Genomic DNA, 18246 nt, shown 5'->3' with positions numbered 1-18246 from the left:
AAAAATATCTTTACATGAGCTGGATAAAAGCAACAGCTCTGCTGACTGTGTTACTGCTAAAATGTGTTTTATCAGACAAAATAAACTTAACTGGACTTCTAGATAAAAGTTGGTTTTCATCAGTCATGGTTTATTCGATAAAACACATTTCAGCAACAGGAAAATGTTTCACTTGTTTGTTTGTTTTTAACCTGGCCAGGCCTGTTGATGTTTCCTCACGTGTAATAATAAAATGATTCCAGCTGATTTTAAACTGTGTGATGAAAAAACAAACTTCAGGCACTCATGCGTGCAGCAGGGACAATTGAAATCGCAGTTTTTTCCTCTCATGAGCTGACCCTTTTCTGACCATGCTTCAAGAGCACCTGCGTTTTTTTGTCATAAGAGTTTCATATGACAAAGACGGTCTTCGTGCACACCACTTGCTTGTTTTTAAACTGTTTTTTAAACTATTTCTAATTTCTTTGGTGTCTTTAAATCTGCAAAGGACTTTAATGTTTTCAATTCCATTTATAAAGATTGTTGTTATACATATTTCTCAATTTGAAGTCCATTGTTTGTATTGCTGCATATTCGCTCAAATGTGGTTTGTTATTTGTTTTAAAGAGTCAACCCTTTCTAAGTTTTACTGGTCTAACTCTGTCTTTTTCTGCTTTCAGTGGCGGCGTGTGTGTGTGTGTGTGTGTGTGTGTGTGCGTGTGTGTGTGTGTGAGATCTAGTTTGCCCATTATAGCCAGGAATGCACCCGCACTTGAATCCAGCAAACCTCTCCCTACTCCACTTTGTGTGTGTATGAGTGTGTGCATGAATGTATGTGAATACACATGTACATGATTTAGCTTGTGTGTGTGCGCATGTGAAGCCTCTGTGTGCGTGTGTATGTGCGCGTGTGTATGTGTGTGCGTGTAGAGAGAGAGAAAGATTTGGAGAAGTTTCCTTACAGAGAAATACCACTTAATTTCCAAATTTTGCTTTTTTTTGTATCGTTCTTGTGGTTTAAAACAGACATATTTGAAATTTAGTGGCATTCCACTTTAGAAATAATCACACACAGACTGCGACACAAACATCCTAAAAACACGACATTTAAACGGTAAACCACTTTAGCTGCTAACTGGTGATTTATTCATGTTTCCGATCACTGAAACATGAGAAACAACACATTCAGCTAAAGGAACATTATACAGTGCATACACAAACACATAGCGCTTTTGTTAAAGATGTAGGAATGCATGCATAAACATCAACCCACACACCAACACACACACGCTACCCTACCACAGGGAGGTTGCATGTTGTGTTGGTGGAGTGAGGACTATAAAGAAGGGACGACAGAGAGAGTGATAAACAACAGCATAACTTTACCATCCCCACTAAGATCTTCTGCAGGGTCCAGGAGAGCATGCAGGAAACGGGACAGCAGGAGGAAGAGGAGGAGAGCAGAGAGAGAAAGTAGCAAGGAGAGAGAAGAGAGAGAGAGAGAAAAGCAGAAGGCAGAGCAGAGAAAAGAGGGAGAGAGAAGAGAGAGCGGTTAGAGCATGAAAAGCCTTGAAACAACATGGGAGATGCAAAGCCAAACACTCAGCGAGCAGTTAGCTGAGATCCAAAATATCTCTGGTGAAAAAGAGCAGAGTTAACAACTTTTATTAAGGCTGCACAGACACATGTAGGTGAAATGAATTGATGCAAGAAACAGCAGCGCTTGAACTCCAGTGTGGTTTCAATAAAGTATGATGCCTGCGTCGAGCTGTAAATATTTATGAGTTGGGGAGTTAATGTAAGGTTGGCAGACGGTGGAAGCAGCAGTGTGTGACATGTGAGATCCAGCGGTGCAACGTAAACAGAGAGCCCAGTACAGCTGAGTCTCCACATAGCAATTTTTCTGTCCTTTTTGTGGTTGTTTCCAGTGAGGAGAATGCGTATATATGCTGCCACCTACAGAAAGGCGCTGCATCTAGCGGTTTTTCAGAGCGCTATGACACTTTGGTGCAGCTGCTTTGAGCACTTTTAGTTGCAAATGTCTGAATTTTTCAGAGAAGCTTTGGTTTGGTCACTTTTGCTCCTTTACTGTCTATTCCAAGCGCTTTGATGTCAGTTAGAAATGATCACAACAACACTTATTTTCGCTACCTTACTAACGTTAGGTAAGATACTGGTGTCACAGTAACAAAACCCACTTCATCGAAAAAACGCTCCACGCTGGGTTGAAGTGTTCCCCAGTGCCCTGCCAGCACTTTTCTGCCAAAAAAACCCCATATAGACCCTAACGCTCACTTCTTGATCAAGGTTTGTCACATAAAGAAAAAATGTTTATTTTATGTATGTTTTTAAGGTTTCATATGCTTTATTCTCAGGGGAAACGTGGAACTACACAGCAGTATTGACTAGATTGGATTACTGTAACAGTCTCTTAAAAATTTTAACCCAAACAAGGAGGAGAGACAGCATTACTCCAGCTCTTAAAGGAAGACTTTGACATTTTAGGATATACACACATTTGCTTCCTTGCAGAGTCTATCCAAATTTGTCAAATCCACCTACCAGCACCTCTACTTAGCTTAGCTAAGCAACTTCTGGCTGTAGCTTCATATTAAAGACACATGAGAGTAGTGTCATTCTTCTCATCTGTTTCTTAACAAGAAGCAAAGCAGGCAAATTTCCCAAAAATGTCTTTAAATCCTTGTATTGCCAACCAGTGTCTTTGGCTTAGCTTTCCAATTTTCTCACAGTGAAGACATTTTGCTGCTTGCTCTTGGCTCTACTTGCATTTTTGTGCTGAAATATCTATTTTATCTAGTAAAAATGACTATTATTGTGTTTTCCCTTTAGAAAATCTGGAGACTTCATAAACTTCGGGATTCAATGACAAATCTTAACACATACCTGGTTTTAGTGGCTTTAATTCTGTTTTAAAGTGTTTTCTTTCTCACACCTTTTGAATAATGCTTTCCATCTTAACGTGCTTTATGTTTATGCAAAGTTTTGTTGTTGTAGTTAAATCCTGTGAAGCACTTTATCAGCTTAGTGAATTTAAAAAGTGCTTTACAAATAAATATAAAATTATAACACTGTTAAGACTAGCTCAATTGGCTTATCGGAGTTCACAGTACAATTTTAAATTCAAAAAGTAGGATGTCGACCATGCCTGCGTGTCACTTTTGGAGCCTGCAGCAGAAAAAGATTTGGATGGTTTGTTTACGTTTCAACAACAAACCAGCTGCTGTCCAGATCCACAACTTTCTCTGAGCAGTCCTGCGAGCTACTGAGGAACCGAGCCAGAGCCATAGAGGGAGACACAAGGACACGTACTCACCCATTTATGTTGGTGCAGTACACATAACATACAGTAGATGGAGAGAATTTTGGTAGAATCACAACACTCAATGACATTTATTTGCTTATGTTTTTAAGAATTTGAGACATTTTTACTGTTTTTCCAACTACCATAACTAGATCCCTGAGCTGATCAGCTGTTTGAGGACACTTTAACGAGGCAGACTTGGTGCTTGAACCAGAATCTTTAAAACGGAACGATCTTTCTAACCACTTGGCCACCCTTCCTCGAGTTAGGCTCTGTCGCTTTGAATTAACCAACATGAAACACTAAGAATTATGATTAAAAATAACCAAACTGTGACCTCAACACAGAGGCATTTTCAGAACTGAGACTCGAGGGAACCATTTTATTCTGTATGTCAGGGCCGGTTACTTCAAGTCGCATTGATGAAAGTATTTTACAGAGAATAAATATCTGTCTTTGGCAGCCTTTTGTCAGCAGTAGACTCACAGCTGAACATGCCTTTTAAAGCCTTGATGTTAGAAAGTACTGCACAATTCTTTTCCAGTTGTTTCCCAGTCTTATTTTAATAGAACTGGCTTGGTTATAAGCAGCAGCACACAAGCAGTTACTGTGGTTGGAGCATGTGTGTGTGTCTGAGTGTGTGTGTGTGGGTGTGTGTGAGAGAGCATAAGACTATATTAGTCAAAGCATTCAGGCACTGAGGACACAGATAGTTTAGTAGAAGAGGGCATCCTTTAAATCTGATAGATTGTGATGCAGCAGATAAAACTGATTACATCTAAATTACCTTTGATTTTACACAAAAACAGTGAAAATCTAAAACGGTTGCCCAAAACAGTCAAATTTTTCAACTTTTCTGGACCAAATAAGTGCTATAAAAAAATCCAGAAACACAAAATAATACTTCAAACAACTTACACTTATTAAAATGCATTCACTCTGCAAAATTCATCTCAGATTTCAGAGGTTTTTGAGGTTTTTCTGCACACCGTCTTTACTGCAAAGCAACATTACCCAATGATCATCAAATCAGGCATTTTATTCCGCCACATCACAATTTTGTGGACACCCTCCTCCACTGACTGTCCAGTGAGAGCCGAGGATACCATTGGGCGGTGAATCTGAACAGAAGACAAAGGGGAGGAGGAAACGCCGCGCCTTGGTTGGCTTAGGAGGTGCCGATGTCACTAGTTCTGCAGCCAATCAGGCAGGAAAGAAGACCAGAGTGTGAGAGAAAAAAAGAAGAGTGAATGGATGTGAGTAGAGAGAGGTGAGATGTGTGGAAGAGCGAGGGGGGAGAGGAGGAAGTAAACAAAGGAAAAACAGGAACAGAGGATGAGAGAGAGGGAGAGGCGGTCCCGACAGAGGACGAAACAATGAGTGATGAGAGAGAGACAAAACAGATGTTGGAGGAAATGGAAAGACAGAAGTTGGAGCCGAGGAAGCTATCTGACTTTGTTCATGTTTCCCCTAAACCTGTCAATTTGTAAGTGTGTGTGTGCGTGATCTTTTTTATCTTACCTGAGACGGAGATAGCTCTTACTCCACTCCTGACTGCTTCTAACTTTTTCTCATTATTGGACAATCTGGAGAAGAGTTGAACAAATTAGACAACGGTTACACAACAGTCGAAGCAGATGTAACAAAACAAACATACCTAGATTAAACCAAAGCTTCTTCCACAAACATATCAGTGATTCTTAAACTGCGTCTGTAAGTTAACCCCGTGTGCTTCAGTTATCTCTGCCTTCGCCATGGTCTCTCTGTCTCTGTCATCTGAGCTCTACTACGATCTTTACATCACAGACCACAACAGGCAGAGAGAGAAAGAGACACAGAGCAAAGAAACTTAGAGTGAGAGACCGAGAGAAAGAGGAGGAGACTGCCCAAGTGTTTGAAAACCCTAAGTGGAAAATATTTGGCTCCTAAACTTATCTCCTTATTTGACCACAGACAGAGCGAGAGAGGAGGAAAAAAAGAGAGGGAGAGATTTGAGTTGAAATGACCAAAAGTAAGCAAAAGGTTTGTGTTTGAATTTGATCAAGGGACAGTTAAATGTGAACACACAACGTTCACGCTTCTACAGTCACAGATTAATAAGACGAGGTACTCAGCGACGTACCAAAGTACCAGTGTTTCCCACCCAAAATCCAGAGCCAGACCATGTAGTTCTGAGCCAAACACCCTAAAAAAAAGCTCCAATTAAGTTATCCCAGTTTTGTTTTGTTTTATTTTATTCTAATAAAAGAAATAAATCCTTTTTTAAACTGATTGGTCTTTTGATTTCTGATGTAGTTTATATACAGACACACTGTGTGTGAACTGTCATATAATTTCATATAATGTGCATGGAACATTATAGGGACAAAAAAGGACAGAAAACACACGGGAACAGATAAGTGAGGCGCTTTCCCTACCAGGTGTGTAGCCAATTTTGTGAAATATTATGTTAAAAGTAGGGATGATAACGATTAATGACAATCAATTAATCAATCATTAAGGAGTTAATTGAACATGCAAAATTTTAATGACTAATCTATAAGCTATGCAAAGCTTTCACAGAATATGAATACGTTGCTGTGAGCTTTATTTAGGGGAATAAAAATGCATTTGTCATTGTTTGGCATAAGCAAAGTGTTAACATTTTTTTTAGAAATAACATTCAATTAATTGATTGTTAATTTATCTATAATTGATTAAGAGTTTACAATTTGCAACCGTACTTTAAAGACGTACGAACCACTGTGCATGCACTACATATGTTACACAGCGAGCATGCTACCAGCGTCAGCTGAATTTGCCACTGAACTATTCAACATAGTCGAGCAACTGAATTGAAGTAAGTAGCCTGAGTAATTTGCTGTGGCATGGTGCAAACAGTCTGTCCAAAATCTGCTGCAAAAGATCACATTCTTTAATGTACTCCAGACTGCTTCTGGACTGAAAACTAATGAGGGAGCAGTTTTAGCACTTTTATTTTCAGATGAACTGTTGTCTAAAGAATTTCACAGATAACAATGAGGAGGCTGATCACCTTTTATTTTAAAGCAGAGCTGCACTGATGTCCAAAACACACAAGGTCATGGACTGAAAAGCTATTTTTCATTAATGTGGGCATTAAGAATAGAATTATTAGCCTGACCGCATGCCAGCCCTTTTCTGTTATAAGCAAACACTGATTTAGAAAGTGTGTTTATTTAATCTTCTACATATCATTTTTTTGACCAAGAAATGTCAGGTTTGTACGACTGGAGTGTTAAATCACTTCAGACAACCAACATGTTATCTGACAGACCTGATAACTCAAGTTGTGATGTAAGCCTGTCTATAGACTTTTACAAAATAAACTTCACTCTAACAATACTGAGAATGAGACAGGTTCTTACTTTGGGATGGAAGGCAGCGCTCTCTCTCCCTCTAGAGGACAAAAACACACATCGTCAGATCAGAACAAGAAATGTGAAGCACAATAAATGTTAAAAAAAAAAAACACACCCCTGCATACAAAATATAATCCTCATACAGGCAACAGAGGCATTTCAAATACATTCAGCCGGTCTACCGTCGAGGACTGGTGCTATAGTTCAGTGTATCACATAGTATTTATTAAACAGGAGCACTGCACAACTACAGAAAAAACTAACAGAACTAGATATAACAATTTGTGTGTAGCTTTCTATGTTGCATTTTGCAAGTGATGTGCTTATTTGTTAGTAGTTTAATGTTGTATTGTCTGTCTTGTGTCTTCTTCTTTATATTCAATTATATTGTGTTATTTGTCGTGTGTGTTTTTTCCTCTCCTTCTTGTACATCTTAATATTACTGTGTCATTGTCCTGTGTCTTTGTTCTGACCTGCCGAGGGACAGCGATGGCAAATTAGCTCTAAGATATAATCTGGTATGATGCAGCAAATGGTAACATTTATGTTTTGAGCTGTACACGGTCCCTTTTAAATATAACAAATAAATTAATTTACTTGTATTGATTGTTGCAATGTCCAAATCACAAGAAACTTTTGCTATTTTACACATTTTGATATACTTCGAGAATACTGTGAGCTTAATGAAATTATTATTTCAATATTATAATGGCATAAAGGGTTAGGATATTGTTGATATTAGTATCATAATTCCTGAAGCTAGCATGTGGCAATTTAGTGGCACAGTGCACAAATTTGGATTATAGAGCCTTATGTTGACAATATATTTTTGAGCAAAAAACAATGTAAACACTCTTACAGGGTGGCATTTTAATATATTTTGCATAATCCTAAAGAGGTGGGACAGAGAGGCGGGATCCTCTGTTTTTATACCTTTTTGTAATCTGACGATGAAGGAGTGAGTTTCCATGGAGATGAGCCGACAGTAACCATCAATCAAGTCAGCCAAGTTCTCTGCCATGGTCAGTGATGCTGTCGTAACTGTGAGAGGCTTCAAACACACACAAACACACACAAACAAGCAAACACACACACACACAGACACACACACACACACAGTGGCAGGCCTGTTACAAAGAGCCATTCTCCCCAAAGACACGCGCTCTTACACATAACAGCACAGTGGGGGTTTCCAGCTGCTCCTTACGTCAGGGGAACACTCCTCTCTCTCACAGTGTGTCTGTGTGTATTTGTGTGTGTGCATGTGAGTAAATCCAATACTATGAAAACCAATAAAACAGAAATACTCCACTCATACAGCTGCGGGTGTTGCGAAACCCTTCCTCTATGAATAGAACCATTATATGAAATCTATACATGGAAAACCATTAGTTAATCTCTGTATCAATCTCAGCTACTCACTCACACACATTGGCCGTGTAACCAAGCTACGTGCCACAATGGCCACAGCTTCTGGTCACTCTTTGGTGTCCACTAAAGGCCAAAGCTGTCATCACTGATCATGACTGACTAAACAAATACCAATAATACTGCTTTTAAGGGGACAGAAAACTGTCATATCTTGCATTCTTATGAAGAGAAACAAACAACTACACTTCCAAAATTTTTGTACATATACTTCCTACAGTGCCCTCTTCTACTGTTGAAATGAATCTTGAAAAGGTGGAAACTCAATAACTGAATTTGAGGCCAACTGAGGGAAAGTGTGCAATAAAGGCAGATTGCATAAACAAGTGATAGAGCGGGATAAACACATATGAAAATCAGGTGGCTAAAATGATACAGGTTACTGTTTTGAGATTCTTCAACTTTTTTCATGTTTGAAAACAAAATGAAGAGCAAATATCTACATCCAGGCAAATGACAGACTTGACAGACACACGGGGGAGTAGTACCTCAGCAGCTCCGGCTACGTTGAGCTGTAGCATCCCTTTCCTGTCCTTCTCCTCCATTGAAGAGTACTGGATGGACTGAACTTGGTTGAAGTTAGCTAGATGGGTGGGCTGGGGACAGAGAGAGAAACACAAGTTATATCTGTGGATCAGTGTTTAGGATGCAGAACATTACATGCCATTTATAACCTATTTTAAACCTGTCTGTGTAGTATGATGCAGACTTTGTAGGAACTCACCGTGGATCCCTTGTCAGTGAGGTAGCTGATCCCCTCCTCCGGCCCGATAGCTAACTCCACCTGAATCACCCAGCTGGACTGTTGGAGAGAAGAGCAGGGGCACAAGTTAAAAGACATTTAAATGATAATTAAAAGACAGCATGAGTTAAGAGTTCAGAGCTTTTATTGTCTTTCAAAGGGAAATTTGATCTGCACTTGGCAGTAAAAAACAATTAAAAAATACAATAAAAAGGCACATAGGACATAATGGCAGCACATAACCATCTTGATTAAAAGCAATCCTGATCAGCAGTAAAAGTTTAAGTAAAAGAAACAATGAAGGTCATCTGAAAGTGTCAAGAAAAGGAGCAAGCTTGGTCAACCACTAAAAAAGTCATTAAAATATAGAAATGTCAGTAATAGAAATGGTCACAGTCACAGTTCCAATCATAAGTGCCACAAAAACAGTGTACTTAAGAATTGTGCATGTTAATTAGTAGAGTCATAGCATGAATCATACTGTATGACTGGGGGCACAGCACCAAATCTTGGATACATGCACGACCTGATGCCACCAAAAGGGGTCAGCCTAACACCGCAGAGCTCTCAGTCTGCATGCAAACACATTCGAGGCAGCAATGAATGACACTTACCCCAAGCGCACATTTGAAGCACTCCTTGTCGTAGCGGTAGATCGGTGCAAGAATCTCCAAGAACTTCAGGATGCACTGCTCATCGTTGAGATTGGCCACCTGCTTAAATGTCTGCTGAATCAACTTACGGAGAGTTTTAGCCTGAGGAGAGGAGAAAATTGGGAGAATTATGATAAAAAATTGATTTTATTTTTTTTAAAAAATGCCGCTAGATTGGCTGTAACTGTGAGTAGAAAGAGGAGGGATGTGTGTGCGGTGTATTTGCATGTGTGGGTGCAGAGTGACAGAGACGCTAAGAGAGGAAAACATTGATTGACTAATAGTCCACTCTGGTTCCAATCAAATTGACCTCAGCACTTCATTCCAGGGCCACTATTAGTTCAGATCAATATCCTCACAAAGACAGATTGATGCTGTTGGTTACCACTCGATTAAACATTAGAATCTGCCCGATCATGTGTAATGTAACTCAGATCTCACTATAGGTAAGTGCTCATAGAGACTTTTAGCGTGTGTTTCTCAGAACAGATTTTTTTAGGTCAGTTATGTCACAGAGACAGATGGGGAGCTGATAGAAAGAAAATCCATCTAGGAACATTTATTCTGTCATTTACAATCCTCTCTATACTTCATCACTCCAGACATAAAGATGGACAACACACACAAACCCACATACACATACATAATCCTCCATCCATCCTTCATCTGATCATTATGACTGAACATTATGACTTATATGAAGAGGAACACACCATGACAAAATGACCTTTTTAACCCCCTTTTTACCCTCCTATAATCGTGATGAGGACATTAAAATGAGTATTATCCAAACACATACAAACTGGGCGATGCAGAGAAAATCAAATATCACAATATTTTTGATCAAATATATCAATGTTGATATTTCTACGATCATGCAGGGTTGACTATTTTTGCATTTCACAATATAATAATCTTTATTATTAGGGTAACCTAGGAATAAGTCCTAAAACCTGGAAATTAGTCAGCATTTCGGCACTCTTGTTTATACTCCTTTTCACTTCAGGCAATTGCATTTAAGCTTAAAAAATCCTGAAAGTGGTGTTCATTTGTGAAGATTATCTTGCTGAACAAAACGTGTAAGTATCATAAATGTTTGTCGGCAACAGGGCTTCTTTTCTGCAATAATCCAAAATCTAATGGAAAAATCTCATAGGCTTTGTGATGAGGGAACCAGGACGACGCTAACTTTCCCTCAACCTACAGAAAAAGTAATCTCTGGGGAACTCAATTTGGATATTAGGGGCTATGTGATGTTCTGGTATTTACCAAAACCATAATATATTAAAGTGAAATATTACGTATATCATATTAATAATACACATATGATAATATTGTGTAGATAATCGCGCTCAGGTTGCCTTTTCAATATCCATAAGTGAAATTGCTCTTTTTGAGCACGTATGGGTACAGACTCTCACACAACTCCTTACAGTTGTATTTTGAGTGTCATTCATTTGCCAAAAAAGACAAAACACAAAAAATACACAGTCAAGATGGATTTGCTTGATTTTTTTCATCATTTTGTTAAGATACTGTGATAATATTGTTAGCGTGAACTCTTTTGACCACTATAATTGCGTATTGAAAACACTGCGCCAGCCCTAGTGGATATAATAACTAAATGGGTAAAGGCAAATAATAGAACAGCTAAAACAGTCTGGTGAGTTCAGAAAATGTCATCAGTGTGTAATAAAGCCTTTAATACCAGGAAAATGCAACACTTTCGTTATTACGATATCCAAAATCTAGTACGATATCTAGTCTCATATCATGATATCGGTATAATATCGATATAATGCAGAGCCCTACATAAACACTTAGTACATTAAGTGAAAATACACATTACACAAGTACACGTACAGTGCAGACAAACTATAAATAGCTCTCCGTATATAGATTAAGATAAAGATTAGAGAGGATTTAGTTCACTACAAACCAGGCTTAAAAAAGCATGTGTGGATTTACAGTAGTCTGGTTCACTCACATTAAGGTCATTCTACACGAGATAAATGAACAGCTAAACAATTAAAATCACAACCAGAAAGGAATCAATTGCATTGATTTATTGACTTTAATTTTGCGACACAAGCAACTGACTGATGAAAGGTCACTAATGAGGCACAGGCGATGCTCAGTTTGTTACCCCTGCTGTGTGAACATTTTTGAGGACGGATTAATTCTTAGGACTAGCCTTAATTATTTTTTATTATCTATTTTGTTGAGCCGCTAGCTGTTTCTATTGTATCTTTTATAATTAGAATTTTGTAAATAAGAGCATAAATATCTCTACTTCTACAATACATTTCAGCATTACAGAGCCCTGTTACCAGCTGTCTACTCATTAAGCCTGAAGGAATCAAGTACACACACATACACACATACACTTATCTACAATGTTCCTGTGTGCAGACGTGTGTGTGTGTGTGTGTGTGTGTGTGTGTGTGTGTGTGTGTGTGTGTCGTTTCAACAGATGCCATAACACACAAATGATTACAGAATATAATGGCTATGTGCTTATGTGTGTTCTTGATAGGATCAGAGTTTTAATTCCTCGAATTCCCGCGCCCGTCTCCCCACTCATCGACACTGACCCACGCACGCACACACACACACACACACACACACACACACACACACAAACACACAAGCACATACAGATACTGTCATTCCAAAGTGTCCACCCTTCCTGAGAGGAAGTACTGTGAGTGGCTATCACTCTCCCCATCACCATGCTGACTGTCACTGTAGCTACAGGGCTGACTAGTTCATTCACTCTGCTGACCAGTCACAAAGAGTGTATTTTTTTAATTTCTTTTATAAAAATTCATCAGTCTGGTCCAATATTATTACATGGCAAAACCATTCTTTCCGCTTCAACACGTTTCAAATATTTTGTTAAAGAAAACAGACCGTTCTTCAGGCACGGGGACTGGTTGCGGCCTCAGCAGGTCTTAATCAGGGTGGAAATAGTGTTAAAATGTTTTTTCAACTTGCTCAAACGTAGCGATACTGAATTCAGTGGTGTGTTCGGACAGTAATACTGATGAACATATACAGTATACTGCATATTAATGTTGTCCTATGATACATACACTATGGTCCTGTTTGTTTAGTTTCTGGTGTATAACTGCACCACTAGCCTGTTAGTGAATGACTGAAATATAAATATATGTCATATTGGTGGCAGGTTCTGCACACAACCAAAGTTACAAGAGTATCAGACCAATAATCCAAAACATATCAACTCTGTATTTGGTAAACGTTTCAGTTATCGGTCTGCAGCAGCTCCTGCGGAGCTGAGCAGACAGCGCCTGTCTCAACTGCCCTCATCAAGCTGACTGACAGCAGAAATTTACTAAAACCAAAAAAGTTATCATGCCGGCTCCATGGGATGAAATCAATAGTATTTGTATGTATTGTTTTATAAATTTATATTTCCCAGCCCAGAGAAACTGTGAGGCTGATCAGTCAACACAGATTCGGTTAAATGAGTTCAAAACACATACAGAGCGGGATATCTGTGTGATTTAAACAGCTGTGTGTGCAGATCATGCTTCACTTAGCACGACAAAAATAGATTTGAAGTGTAAAAAAAAAACTGTGTGGGGTCTCCGTGTGGATTGATACATTTAATAAAATGGAAGCAAGTCTGTTCTTCAATTGGAACAAGTAACGGACATCAACAACACTTCTAAAAATGCTCTCAGTAAATACTAAATACTATTCTCCACATACTTTATCACCTTCCTGTCTTCATTTTAAAGCTTTATAGAGCTAAACAAGTATTCATTACGTAAATCATGTGAGCATATACTCGATCCACTTTGGTCTTTATTCCAAAGTTAGCTAGTTTAAAGACCTCGATATTAAATAGTGCGTTAAAAAAATATAATCATATCCACATCCACACACATACTTCAGGGTTTTGTTTAGACGTTTCATTGATGACTGTGCACTCAGGTCATCGTCATATGTGCAACACATTTTCACCCTGCTGCAGAAAATACTCAAAGATTTATGACCAAACTAATTGAATTTCATTAAAAAATGTGACAATAAATTTCACTGCAGTATCGCCGAAGCTTTTTGTGCTAATCCTTGGTTTAATAAAGTTTAGGGGAATTCAGTAAGTTATCAATCTGAAGAGGGGGAAGCAGACTCCTCAGCTCAAGCTGGTCGATCACACTTTGATCCTTAAAGCCACTAAAGGTCAGTTTTACTAAACCTGCTGCCCAGCCTGTCAATATGAATGAACATACTCTGCTCTTTATAAAGCTTTCACCACAGCTAACATCAGTCACTGTTTACTACCACAGCCATCTGCTCTGGGGTTTGTGAGCATGTGTGTGTGTGTGTGTGTGTGTGTGTGAGTAGAGTCCATTGAGGGTGAATAATCCCATTAAATGACAACCATTCTCTTTCACCAGAGCAAACGACAGAAACGTAAAAATGACAGCTGTGCTCTCCCTCTGTGTCTCTCTCTGTATGTATATAAGAGCAGATGTGTCAGACAGTTATTTGCTTATCATTAACATAACTGTTTTTAACTGCTAATATATGATATAATTATGCACGCAGACTCAAGCCACAAGCAACTTATTAAGGCTGTAGGTAAGGGTTATTTTCTTGAGTCATCAGTTTTATTTTTGGTCTTTAAAATGACAGAAAACTGAAAAAAAAGGCCTTTGCAATTTCCTAAAGCCCAATGTGATGTCTTACCACATTTTTTGTCCTGCCAACACTCAACCACTCACAGATATACTGATTATTATCATATTGTTACAATTCAAAAGTTGGAAGCAGAAAGCATTTGGCATTTCTGCTTGAAAAACAACTTAAAAATTAAAAAATTGGCTCACTGTTACACAACTCATGATGTCAAATGTAACCAATACCTCTACTCCTTCTCTTTTTCTTAAATTCAGTTAAATGCACTTTTAATGTATCACATACAAATAAACACACCATATATGATTCATTATAAAACAGGATTTAGGGGAGTGTGTGTTGTCATGTGCACCAAAGGAGTGTGAAATGAGAGACAGCAAAGAGGAGGTAAAATAGGTGATGAGGGGGGAGTCAGCATGGCTTGACAGACAGGGGGGGGCCCCAGAAGGAGATGCACATTGTGGCCTCCTCCTCCCATCTCATTGTTGGAAAATGAAAGTGGGTTTAAACATGACCTGAGGGTCACACACACACACAAACACACACACACCCACACACACACACACACACACACACAAACACAAACACAGTTTCTCTCCCTCTGCAGAGCATCTGTCTGCCCGCCTGCTGACATTAAGACCTTTTCGGGTCACTGGGGCCTTTCTTTCGCACACACACAAACACCCACACACACATCAAGACCCTCCCCATAAACGCGTGCCGTAAATTTATCACTGACACAGACACCGTTCACTATGCAAGCGCACCAAGCCATCTCATACACAACCTAATCTGACAAACTACAAATTAAGCATCTATACTATATCAAAAACCTTTTTTACATGTGTGTTTACTCCAAATCAAAGTTATCAAAACTCTGCCTGCATGGTGCTGATGATTTAATCAAATTTCAGTACAAATCCAGGCTAGCTGTTACACCTGTTTCCAGTCTTTGTGCTAGGCTAAGATAATCAGCTGCTGGCTGTAGCCTTAGGTCCCAGACTCACCAAACCGACATCAAAGAACTCGTGGCGAGGGAGGCTGACTCTTGCATCAGCTTATGTCAGCTGTGTCTTGGCCAAAAACCTGCACATGAATACACTGCAAAGACAACAGCCAACTAGCAGGTACGCTCTGCGCCTGCGTGAGATGAAATAACTACGTAGCAGCAGGCGATGGTATTCTGAATTTGTTATTTAAAAAGGGAAACCAGAAGACCAACAGGCTGGATTGAAGATGTCAGTTAGCACATAAACAGCACCACTAATGTTGGAAGGACAAATAATATTCATTGTGTGCTCGCGAAGCATAACACAAAAAATGAATAACGGTTTCTGCTCAAGAACTCAATAGCTAAAAAAAATGTTTGTTTCAATCTCTTGACTTAAGTCATTTTTTTAACGTTTCCCACTTGTGTTTCTTTTCTTGTGCACTGAGCTGAACTGATTATCAGTGATTTTATTTACTGCGCTTGGCCTGACATCCATTCAACTTGCTGTGTTGACAAAAAAAAACCCAACAAGGGCTGACTAGTGTCAACTGTGCAGGAAACACAGACAAAACTAGGGCGAGAGATGCTCACCGACGTCCCGAAATTCTTTGGCATATACCGACTGTGAGCCTGAGCCTGTGTCAGGCCCTTTATATTTACGAGAAAGATATGAAGGTGGTATTGATCTTTAATCTACGTCTCAGCAAGAAAGCGGGTGAGGGTTTTTCCCAGAGTGTCAAATTATTCCTTGGTGAGGCTTACAGAACAGGGATTCTTCAGTGACGAAAACTACATTCATCACACTCATCTATATATAGTATGTAAGTTGTTTCTCTGGTAAAAGTGTCATATTTTCCTACTCGTTCCCTTTCTCGTCTCCATTCATCAAAATTGAGCTGGTTAGTTGGCCGAGATTTCATTTCAGTCTTGCTGAGTCTTGGACTGCTTCACACTTTGTCAGCCAGGCTGGCCTGAGTCTGACAACACTTCAAGTAACACATTCAGAAAACTGGCTCAAAGCAGCATTCACTCACACTGGGGAGCTGCCTATAAACCACAGGCTTTGGTTACTTTTAGTAACTGAGCAGCTCCAGCGAAGCAGATGGGCCACTATGATAGCAGCTGCAGAATGCTCCCTCACCCAAATTTTGATCAGAGACTCTTTAACTGAACTATTTTCCTCCACATGAGTGTTTGTTTCAGCAGCCTGACATGTTTTACTGCGTGTACTCCTCCACCTCTCTTTTGATCTCAATTCAAAAATCATTATTCTCACCTTGACTGAATCCAACAGGTCTTTTGGAAAAAAACGCCTCAAACCAACGTCTTTCCTGGAGAAAGAGAGAGACAGAGAGAGATAAAAGAGGAAGAGAGCAGAATGATTACTATGCTGTAATTACATTGAGGAATGTTAATCGACCACCACTTCTATCTTTATCTGATCTCAGCAGCTTGTTTTTTCCTCCGCAGAGAAATTACCGACAACAGCTACAGACAGATACAGTTAAGCGGGACAGGCAACTGAAGACAAGAAACAGAAAACAGAAAGCTATGACTAAGTGCTGACTCTACAGAGCGCTACTCATCTTTTCCTAAGAGACGGGGCTGAGGAAAAACAGGGAGAGCAGAAAGAGGGAGATAGAGGGAGGCAGAGAGGAGTACAAAGAGGGAGACCACAGAGACAAAGAAAGATGTGCAGAGCTAAAACAGGATGCCGGCTAATGACTCAAACTACTCTGGAGAGAAGACAAGTACAGGAGGAGGAGGAGAGAACGAGAGGAGACAGAGTAGGGGAAAGGCTGAGAGCTGACATCATCCTATTTCTCCAACATGGGTCAAATATCAGTCAATTAGTGTTATGGTATTATTACAGTGTGCGGCGTACAAAACGGTTGGGATTTCATTTTAAGAGCAGTTCAGATTGTGTTGAGTAAATTCTAAATCACAGATAAAAAAAGCTGCTCTGTGGTTGTCTAAACTAAAAGATTTATCTCAGCTCAAAGGGACAATTCACGACAAAATACCTATTCTTCCTTTTATCTTGTGTTATTTATCAATATAGATCATATCGGTGTCATATTCAAAATGTTGGAGATTTCTGCCCTCTCTCAAATATAACAGAACTGGATGGAACTCAGCTTGTAGCTTGTAAAAAAAATAATAATAATTTGAAAAACTCAACGAAAATGTCTCTTTCCAGAAATAATGACCCTGTCACTCAAGATAATCCAAAGACCTTGCTGTGAGCAGATTCAAGGATGAACTGTTTTCTTTCTATCAAACTACACCCTCTGACCGAATCACCGCACAGAGGAAAACATGCATTTATTATTATTTATTACTAAGCACCACTGAGCTAGTTAAAGTTACAGCTCAGCTGAGGAGGATGCTATTCATGTTTACATCTCGCGCTGTCACAAGCACGAGTCTCTCATCTATATGAGTAGAGGCTACTTCCTTCTGCGCAGTTGGTGGGTTTTGTTCAGTAGAGAAAAAATAGTTCAAATATCAAACAGCTCACAACAAGGTTGGTGGATTATCTTAAGTTACTGGGTCATGATTTCTGTAAAAAGAAGATGTTGAGTTTTTCAAATGAATTACTTTCCATTTGAGCACAATAAACCACTTGCCATCTTGAACTGAATAATGGCACCACAGCTATGAGGATGAAAAATATGTTATTCTTTTTATTTTGGGGTGTACTGTCCCTTTGAGGTTTTCTCTTTTCTGATAAATATGTGCAGATACTATTAATTGGATGTGGGCAGTCTATTATCAGGTCTTTGAAAGGAGAACTCCATAAAACATGCTGTTTGTGACCTCTAAATCTGTTCTTTCTCAAAAATCAAAGCGATGTCATCAAAGGAGCAGCAGGCAGCAAAAACATATACAGTGAATAAAGGACTGACAGATGACACACCACACCGACCTCAAAGAACAAGCTCAGACAAAGGCCGGCTGATCACACACGTTGCATTAACACTCAAACCACAGGGACTACAGCCAACTACAGCCAGCTGATCTCCAACATGCACACATGTTCTGTGGCTGCACGAGAGGAACTAACTTGTCAGAAAACT

General features: G+C 39.3%; 1 protein-coding gene across 4 annotated transcripts in view; it reads right to left on the bottom strand.

The window, feature by feature from the left end:
- Nucleotides 1-18246, bottom strand: part of ptk2aa (protein tyrosine kinase 2aa) — a 77940-nt gene that overhangs the window by 24147 nt on the left and 35547 nt on the right. For 2 of the 4 annotated variants that reach the window (XM_042506100.1, XM_042506097.1), the window contains 9 exons: nt 16443-16497; nt 9466-9606; nt 8834-8911; nt 8598-8705; nt 7615-7732; nt 6688-6718; nt 4823-4887; nt 4408-4494; nt 1366-1383 (listed from right to left, as the gene is read on the bottom strand). In XM_042506100.1, the coding sequence (XP_042362034.1) occupies nt 1366-1383; nt 4408-4494; nt 4823-4887; nt 6688-6718; nt 7615-7732; nt 8598-8705; nt 8834-8911; nt 9466-9606; nt 16443-16497 (701 nt within the window). The remainder of the gene's footprint in view (nt 1-1365; nt 1384-4407; nt 4495-4822; nt 4888-6687; nt 6719-7614; nt 7733-8597; nt 8706-8833; nt 8912-9465; nt 9607-16442; nt 16498-18246) is intronic. The other 2 variants (XM_042506098.1, XM_042506099.1) reach the window with 2 other exon arrangements.

Source organism: Plectropomus leopardus, chromosome 18 (assembly GCF_008729295.1).
Source record: "Plectropomus leopardus isolate mb chromosome 18, YSFRI_Pleo_2.0, whole genome shotgun sequence".
Lineage (NCBI taxonomy): Eukaryota > Metazoa > Chordata > Actinopteri > Perciformes > Serranidae > Plectropomus > Plectropomus leopardus.
The sequence above is the reverse complement of the archived record's forward strand: the minus strand, read 5'-3'. Positions and strand labels throughout refer to the sequence as shown.